This window comes from Sardina pilchardus, chromosome 11, assembly GCF_963854185.1.
Source record: "Sardina pilchardus chromosome 11, fSarPil1.1, whole genome shotgun sequence".
In the NCBI taxonomy this organism is placed as follows: Eukaryota; Metazoa; Chordata; class Actinopteri; order Clupeiformes; family Clupeidae; genus Sardina; species Sardina pilchardus.
The window spans coordinates 16,119,756-16,129,755 of NC_085004.1; the positions used below are offsets into that span (position 1 = coordinate 16,119,756).

General features: G+C 40.3%; 1 protein-coding gene across 1 annotated transcript in view; it reads left to right on the forward strand.

Annotated features, from left to right (window-relative positions):
• Positions 1-9,427, forward strand: part of LOC134095921 (neuroplastin-like) — a 41,031-nt gene extending 31,604 nt beyond the window's left edge. The window contains exons 6-9 of the mRNA XM_062549632.1: positions 216-489; positions 6,246-6,267; positions 6,686-6,763; positions 8,231-9,427. Of these exons, the coding sequence (XP_062405616.1) occupies positions 216-489; positions 6,246-6,267; positions 6,686-6,743 (354 nt within the window). The 3' untranslated portion in view covers positions 6,744-6,763; positions 8,231-9,427. The remainder of the gene's footprint in view (positions 1-215; positions 490-6,245; positions 6,268-6,685; positions 6,764-8,230) is intronic.
• The last annotated feature ends 573 nt before the right edge of the window (positions 9,428-10,000 follow it).

The window sequence follows — 10,000 nt, forward strand, 5'->3', positions numbered from 1 at the left end:
AATGACATGAAATGATGTCAAATCTGAATGATAACCTTCATCACAGATGAAGTACAGCAATAGCATTTCCTGAAAAAGTACAGGTAGAATCTGTCAAATACAAATACTTCTCGGCTCAACTGTAATTCTGAGGAGGTTTATACACACACACACACACACACACACACACACACACACACACACACACGCTGTAATCAATCAATGTCAATGTCCAGGACCTTGACAACTCGTCCGGCCGCTTCTTCGTCACATCCCGAGACAGCTACACAGAGCTCAACGTCATCAACCTGGACATCAGCACAGACGCAGGACAGTACCAGTGCAACGCGACCAACAACATCGGCCACAAGTCCTCCACATCCATACTGCGAGTGCGCAGCCACCTTGCGCCGCTCTGGCCCTTCCTGGGTGTGCTTGCCGAGATCCTCATCCTGGTCGTCATCATCGTCGTCTACGAGAAACGCAAGAAGCCCGACGAGGTGCAAGATGGTAAGCCAAGTACACCGGGGCTATTTGGGTTTTTTTCTGGTACCATTTGAAGAGATGCATTTCGCTGCCAGCTACCCTTTAAATGGGTTGTTGTTGGCAAACCAAGTGTGTCTGCCATTTGATTGCTTTGTAACCTTTGATGCCAAGATGCAGTTGGCTGCCAATCAGCCTTTAAATATAGAGATGTTGCCAGATCGTCACTAAGCTTTTAGGCTTGTCCACTATAAAACACTGAAAATCTTCTAACTTGTCTGACCATGACAGAGAGAGAGCAGTGCTTTCCACAGTCATGTCAAATAAAGCAGATATACTGTAACAGCAGCTGCAGTAGATGTAGAAATAGCCCTGTCAAAGGAATCAGCTGTAATAACTCCTAGATGTAGAAGCAGCATGTTACAATCTGGGCCTGGGTCCTTCATTGGTTGTGTGACAAGATTTACTATGAGCACACAGTGAAGCACTGTCCTTTTAACAATGGATGCAAACAGAGAAGCACTCTGATTGCATCCAAAGAGGCGCTGAACTGTCTTTGAAGAGGGAATGAGCCTGTCTTGTCAACTGAAGTGAGCTCATCACACAGACTGCATCATCCCTCTAGAGTGTTGTTTAAACACTGTCGGGCTGTGGCGAAGTGACAGATAATTGAGCTATAATTGCGACTTTGACCACCCGTGGAGTAGCCAGTACCGTCCAGCTGGGATGGGAAGATAGCCATCAGCTCAGGTAGCAGATAATTTGCCTTGTCGTGAAGGTGAAAAGCCATCAATAATTTAATCCTCTGAAGGGGAAACCTGGAGGGTTTTCCACGATGGCCAGTGCCCCGAAAGGGAGGTCAGTGCACTAAGTCTAAAGAGGGTATTTACCTGAATATTCATGGGAGAATGGACGATGCAAATGCAAAAGTCTCCTAAAGGCTCTCGGGCCTTTCCCCCCCTCCTACTTATCTCCCGTGCCTCAAAAACACAGATTTTCGAAAAAGGAACAGCTCTCTGAATTGAAATTTAACAAAATGTCTTCCTGCTACCCTGCCTACCCACAGACTAAAGAGAGATTTTAGAGAGACTGTTTTTTTCAAAAGGGTTCCTTTATGTGTATTTGGTCTAGAGCAAATGAAGATGACAAAGAACATTTTAAGAAATGTATGTTGGAATTTTGACCTTGGCTATCATTTTGTTCCCCAAATAGATAATGTTACTTTGAAGGCATAACACTATTAATTAACATATTTTTTACATTATGGCTTAAGACCCAGCATCACTGTCAGTGCACATAGAGGTGCCCTTGAATGACCGACCCTTTTTTTTTTAAAAAGGAAACTCCCCCATCCTGCTGCCCGTCTCCCTGCACAAGCAGTCGCGCAGACGCAGCCAAAGAACGCCTCGCTCCTCACTGGAGGACCGACGCCGCTGCTTCACACAGCCGCCGCGGAGGCATGCTAATCTGACCTTTAGCGCCGCACACGAGGGCATCTCCCAGCCACATGGGGGTTCGCCGTTAACCTTTAAATGAGACTGCAGCCCAGACCCTCTCTTGCTCAGAGTAGCACTGTCAGAGGACACTCTCCAAGATAAATTAAGGCAGCATGAAAGTTGATTACCGTCTCACGTTATTTTAGGATTTTTTGTTGCAAAGGATGCTGGCAATGTAGTTTACACATCGTAACGTGTACGGAAATGAGAGTGGTGTTACAAGAAAATGGATTTTTAAATGACATATTATATTTTATTCAGTTATGGTGCTGGTGAACATTTATCGAAATATAGACACTAATTAATGCATACATAAATCAAGATTCCGAGATCGAGAAAACTGTAATTATTAGGTGGTGAATCACTTAGTGACGTTACAACGTACATTATTTACATTTTTTACCTTATTTTTGCCATTGCTAGTTGTATAACTTGGAGTAAAGAAAGAAAAAAAATGTCACAGTACAGCTCTCAGTATTTAATTTGTTGTTAAATAAATAAATACTGGGAGCTGTACTGAAGTGTGCAGACACTTATTCTTTCTTACAGTATAAGATAAGATGTATATTTGTCCAGCACCTGGCCTCAAAACACACTGGATGCATGCTGCTCTTCTACTGAACTATATTCCTAACGTGACCTTTTAATTAAGGGGAAAATGAGCTGGGCACATTGATATAGTTTTGTTCACTCCCAAGTTTTGCTTACCACATACCTTGACTAAAAAGATAAAAAAAAAACAAAAAAAAAAAAAACAGCCAGACACTCGCATACTCCTTAATAATCCTTTCCCCGCCTGCTTGTCCTCATTCCTCAAAACAGGCTTTATCTCTTTCTCAACAGTCTTTTAAGGATAAACAACAGATTTTCGTTAAACACTAGCCCCCCCCCCCCCCCCCCCCCCCTCCAGTTTTCTAAATCAGGTGAGTACAGCACAGCCCGGCAGTGTTGTAGACACACTACCGTTTCTTCTCCCGGTGCTGTTCCCGTTCCTCCTTGTCAAAATGACTCCCATCTCGTTATGCACTCAGGAGTGTATATGTTGAATAGCACTCTCTCTCTCACCAACAGCTTGCATCAAATGTGTGACTCAAATATCTTCTCTTTTCTTTTTTTGTTCAAATTCGGACTCGTGCGAAGCCAAAATACTGCCCACAAAATTAAATTGTTGTTTCTGCTGACATACAGTGCTGCTGTCATCTATCTTGAGGACATGGCTAGCCTTTGGTGAGGCTGAGTCAAGCCAGTCTACTTTTCCTTTGTTTACTGAAGCACGATGTCGGACCAGAAAAGCTTTTGTGCTTCATATCAGTCAATTTTACAATGTTTCTATGGAATTGATTTTGGTAACCCATGCTGAATTCTATGGAAAATATATGTGCTGAAACAAATAAAAAATATATATAAAAATCACACCGAAAATCAATCAGTTCAAAACCTTACACGTTCTACGATTGAGGCTAGGAAGGATACAGGGGTCAATTTCAAGTGCAAGATGGACTCTACAAAGCGCTTTGAGACTTCTTTATGAATATATAGTACAGTTTAGGAATGTCCAATGAAAGACGGCTGTGATGCATGAATGTTTTAGGGTTAATAAGCAGAGATAAGATCAACAGAAGTGGTACAGTACACTCTGGGGGATTTATTCTCTTAATGGGTTGCTATTACTTCTTTCCCCCCTTTCCCCCAATGGCACCATACACATAATGGTTGGTAAGTGAGTGCATTTGCATGTCTACAGACTTCAGCTTTTTATCTGTCTTCTGCAGTCCATCCAGACCATGTTTTCGATACCTGTTAATCCACTAAAATGACATTTGTATTCTACTACAACATGTGCTTAAATGGCATAGTTGTTTCATATTCATTATTTGCAGGTATTGGACACAAACCGTTCCATTCCCTACTCTACCAGTCCTGCCATTTGTCCAGCACTTCTGCCTCTGTTTATCTGTTCTCTATCTCCGTCTCTCGATGATGTGCTTTCAGTTTACTTTTTCCGATCTAATTGACTCAGTTTTGAAAAGAGCAACTCTGTCCTCACTGGAGAGAGAGAGAGAGAGAGAGAGAAAAAAAATACTTGTTTGTATAAATTCCCTGCTCAGTCAGATGGAATGTGTTCTTTGCTTTTGTATCTTGGGGAGGTGTGCCAATTTCACCTAGATTAATATATTTTTTTATAACATCACAAAGATGTACTGGACAAAATAACTAAACAACTACAACCCAAACCCAAATGACACTGATGGCGGATGTGACTTCTGACACACTTTCAGACAGTCATATGAGCGGGTGGGTTCCTCCACACACTGAGGGCTCTTCCCTATCGTTGATGTCTGAACTGTGTCCGGCACATCTGCATTTCTATGCTTTAACCTCAGTGCGTGTTTGAATGGCATTTAATGTTATGCAATGGCAGTGATGCACTAGAAATGAACTGAAGCATGGCAACTCCCAGGCATATCTTTGTGTGTGTCTCTGTGTGTGTTTCTGTGTCTCTCTCTGTGTGTGTGTGTGTGTGTGTGTGTGTGTGTGTGTGTGTGTGTGCGCTAGCAGTTATGCATGAAAATGTTACATTGGTCTGAAAAAAAAAAAAAGCCTTGTGGTTCGGTTGGATTTGCAGGCCAGAGAAAGAATGGGATTGGTGAAGGGTAGATTAAGGTAACCTAGATCACATCTGCCTCTGTAATATGAACAAATCAGTGGTGAGGACACGCACAGCGTTACACAGCCGCACATTACTCTCCCTTTTGCAGACTCACCCGCCGTGATTCCACATATTTCTCCTGCTGTGCTAGATTTCGCCATATGTCTGTGTGAGATCTATTAGTCTCTGAGTCATATTTCATGTGCTCATGAGTAAAAAATGTCCCTATCGGGACTGTAATGATCTGCATCCTACAAGATGATATGTATTTTCCTGCAGTGCCTTTCATTGTAATGGCATGTAATGTAGACATTAGTACACACAGCAATATTCATGTACTCTGAGACATTAAATATTCATAATCAGAATAGATATATCAGCTACCATTCTTTTAAGTTGTATGCACTATATGCATACACATTAGATCACTCTAATAGACAGTCACACAATAATTGTATGTCATACACATTTTTAAGGGCTGTGTGTGTGTGTGTGTCTTGTAGGTCAGCTAGTTATCATTATCATTGGGCTATTGTAGTATGCTATTGAGATGAGTTTAACTGGAAACCTTTATCTGCATTTTAATTTAAGGTGTGTGTGTGTGTGTGTGTGTGTGTCTGTCTGTCTGTTCATGTCTTTCAGATTAATTTTATATCAGCTCAGCTGTGTTGCAAACTACTGATGAATGCCTTTGGCCTCTATCTACTTAACAGCATGCTGTCTTTTTTTGTCTTGTTTTTTGTTGTTGTTGCTGTTGTGTGTTTGTCCCCCACCCCCCACCCCCTTCAATTTATTTTTTCCACAATCTCGTAGACTTGGACATCTCAAATGCTCCCACGTGACCAGAATGGAATTTATGTGGGATTATATTTTGATGGAAACTAGAAGCCTAAGGCCTAAACATTATTCATTAGTCTACACTGTCCCACAAGCATGGACAATGTTTCTGGCTTGAAGTTGTGTTGTCCCCTCTTTTTTTGCGTTGACCATAATAATGTGAATCCTCTTTCAAGCTTAAAGGTGTGATGATAATAGGATTTTAATGTTGAAGAATGCAGGGTGGTTGTTGGTTGACTGCTGATAGCGTGTGAGATTACTCATGAGACAGTGAGATTAGTGATCATTTAATTTCTCTGAACACTATAAAAACACTCACTGGCATGACAAGTACACGATTGCAGTGGCAGTAAACAAGTCCAAAATTGAGCTCTGAACTCCAACATTTCAGATATACACACATGGCACCATCACCACATTTATGGAAAACCCTGTTCCCTGGAACTTCAAACAATGTTATTGGAAATAACTATTTGATGTACCAATTTAGAATTAATAATGTAAAATCAAGATCAATTTCACAATTTGTTGTTTTAACTATTCCTGTTTCTAGCATGTTCAGTGTTTCTGGTGTAGCATGCCCCACAGATTTATATTAAACCATATAACATTCCATGATATGTCATTCAGTACTATTGTGTGAACAGAAACTCTAAAATGTTATCAGTAGGTTAGTCAATTTATAAAAGGGTAATATAGAAAGGAATGTCTGTCTGCCTGTGCTTGTGTGGGTTTCTAGTTAACCTGATTCTGTTTTCTTGTCCTCTCTGTCTTTCTATGCACCCTAAACCCTGATGCAGATGATGAGCCAGTTGGACCAATGTAAGAGAACTCTCCTCCATTTTGATATTATGCACTAATAGTTAACAGTTATGACTATTGCTGTGATAGTGACCACACATACAGATAGTTACGGATATTGTGGTGTGGTGTACACTGATACCAAATAAAATGAAACATTATACATACTGTAAAACATGATATTGTGTATCATGTATAATGAGTTTAGAGTACATAACACCAAGGTGACCTGCTAAATGTGTACACCATGAATTGAATGTGCTGATCCATGTCCTATTGAACATGAGGCGCAGTCTTGTTTGTATACTAGACAAATACTGCAAGGGGATAAATCAATACACCTCTCTAGCATTAGCAATATCGCTTGACAATATCCTCTGTGCTGGCTGGTTACTGAGATCTCCCACCTCTGACAAAGCGTCTGCTGTTTCCCTCTCAGGAAAAATTCGACAAATAACCACAAAGACAAAAAGGTCCGACAACGGAACACCAACTGAGCTGACAGATCAAGCCAGAGGTGAGGATAATCACCACAATTGTGTAACACAAGCAAATTAGATGCTAAACTGCGTTACAAACAGCATATTTTCACTCTTTATGACACAGCTTGTAATGTTAATAACATAATTATAAAAGTGCATTTACATAAACTAAAATACTGCCACAAACTGTATGGCTGTATCACTTTGCATACCACTATTCAAAGCGTAAACACCAGCACCAAGCTGGCACACTTTGCCACTTAGCGCTGCTAGGTGCTTTCCCAAAGGGGACTGAATAAAGATCCAGATGTTCCCTCAAATGTCCTGATTTAAATAGCCAAGCCACTGGGTCTGTGATAATTAAGCAGCACATCCATGTGTTGGCACGGCACGATCCACAGTCTGAATGGAGCTAATTCAGTGTAATTATCATTGTGCTCCATCAATGTGTGATCAGCGATGGAAACTTATCCATTAATTAGCCCACGTGCCCTGGTAATAAGCAGCTGACAATGGCAGACAGAAGAATTCTTCACGGCAGAAAATACACAGATCTGATATGCTGCTCAGTATTCACATACCAGATGTGAAACTCTGCGCCTCTGTGTTTCAAGAAATTCATTTATTGGTACAGTGACTGTGGTGATTATGGAATCTGTTCGTTGTGATTGCGTTATCATTAGTGGTAATGTTGCAACCTACAGGAAATATTAGGAACCACCGGACTCAAGGTTTGACTCAAAGTCTGGGATAGCTTTCTGTTGATCTGCTGATGACCAGTAGGATGGGGGTTAAATTTTGAAAAGGTTATAAAGTAACATATTTTCTTGTGTATTTGTATGGCCACCCTGTGGTTATCTGTCCTGAGATGCCATGTTTTACAAAACCTAAAGCTGTATGTGGTCGCTGAAGCAGTAAAAAAAGAAGATGGACAGGACTAGGTGCTCTAAGGGCATGAAAACACAGTCCATGGCGAAGCTAAAAAAAACCAAACCTTAATGGTCCAAGTTTTCCTAAAAATAGCCATTTAATAGCGCCATTCAAAAACACTACGTAATGCATTTTGACAAGTAGGCTTTGTCAGGAAGTGTGTGTTTGTTTTGTTGTCTGTAACAGCTCATTTCCTGTGTGTGTGTGTGTATGTGTTTGTTAACACCAGACTAAATGACAGCAGGCTATTAAATAACTTCAGTAAATTGTCAAAAGAACACCTATGTCAGGACAACTGTCATTAACAACATCACTAATGATAGCCCAAGACTGATACACATATTCTGTTAGACTGCCTAATTTTTTAAAAAAGGGAAGCTCAGGAGCTTTTTAGAGTGTTTTAGTCACACACAGAGCCCTTTTGGTCACACAGAACGCTTAATTTGATGTTTTAATTTAGAGTTGTTTTTTTGGTGGAAAGCACATGCTGTAGCCTTGAATACTAAAGGGCTTGAGGCTCTTCAAGCCCAATCAGTTCAGTAACCCCTGACTGTGTGCTTTTTTCCCTACAGATGACGGACTGCATATCGTGACCATATGAAGGTATCTGGGAGGAGGTCCTGGTGGTTTTTAATGAAGCACATCTTCTCGTTCTGAGAAAACAAACTAATAGCGACAACAACGACCAAGGCAACAACTACGACAAAAGCGACAACGACAACAAAAGCAACAACGATGACAAAAGCAAAAACAACAACAAAAATCAAGAAAAAAAGAGAAGAGAGAGAATGAAGCATATCTTCTCGTTCTGAGAAAACAAACTAATAGCGACGACGACGACAAAGGCAACAACTACGACAAAAGCGACAACGACAACAAAAGCAACAACGATGACAAACGCAACAACAACAAAAATCAAGAAAAAAAAAGAGAAGAGAGAGAAAACAGAAACAGCACAACACTGGCAGAAGAGAACTCAATGACTGTCTTAAGCATGCCTTATTCAGTCTTATGTGAACAGATGCGTGGACCCAGGTGACTCAAATCCTTTTGGAAAAGGTGTACACATTGTTTTTCTGTTCTCTCTTTCTCCCGTGTGCTAGGTGTTGCTCGTGATTATTTTTTATCATTTCATCAGACTTGACGGTGATCCTTATTTTTTTGTTTCTTTTTCTCGTTTTCATATCTACATATCGTCTCAAATGCATGCAATATCAGAGAGGTGTTCAGAGTTCACATATTTTTTAATTTCCATGTTTTATTCTCTGTGTGTTTTGCATCCAAGTAAAAGGATTATGCTTTTCTAATGAAATCTTCCAAATGCAGAAAAAAAAGAAAAAAACTAATAATATAGAGATTATATGTGCAGTTTATCTTTGAATGATATATGAGATATATGAAAAAATATTATATAATATGGATGTGTATGAGTGTAAAGAGATCATTTTAATCAGTTGGAATGCAAAGGCCCGGCAGGAGTGTTCAGAACAGTATTTAACCATGTATGTGATAGAGAAAACGCCGGTTAAATGTTACATAATTTTTTTCTCTTGAGTAGATGTCGTATACATGTTGCGCTGTAAGTGTTCCAATATTATATAGCATATCTGTAAAAACTAAAGCAAATATCATTTTATATTTCTCAATGTAATCCATCTGATCCATTTTTATTTTTAGTCAATGAAGAATTCTTGTAAAGCATGGCCATAATCCTATGCAATATGTATTCGAGATAGATCTACTGACAATAAGATGGATTATTGGGGAGTTTGGGGGGATGTGGGTTGGGGGGTTGGGTGCTGTTGGGGTGCCAGAGCTTTATTCCAGGGATTGGGGGGTGGGTGGGAGGGAAGTGTCATTGAAAAGCTGGTACAGTGCAATACACAGTGGTAGCTGCATGGCTAAGTATAAGGTGTGTGTATGTGTGTGTTTGTATGTGTGTGTGTGAGAGAGAGAGAGTCAGGCTGCCAATGGACCTATGTGATGGCTAGGACTGGGTGGTGCTAACAGTATCGAGCCACTGGATTAATATGTGCGACCAATCTTTTCTTTATTTTTGTTTTCGGAATAAAAGTGAAAAAAGTAAGACCAAACACATCAATCTCTTTCAGCATCTATTTTTCAGAAAATGTGTTATATGTCAGAAAAAGAAAAACAAAGTACAATGAGGAACAGCCTTACTGCGTAGGGGTGAGTAATATTATCATATAGTCAGAGCAAAAGAGAAACTTCTGCAATATGTTTACGTGCTAACATGTCTGCATTTCATACACATAACCCTGCTCACCAACCCACCCCCTCAATCACCCACCCACACACACACACACACACACACGACACTA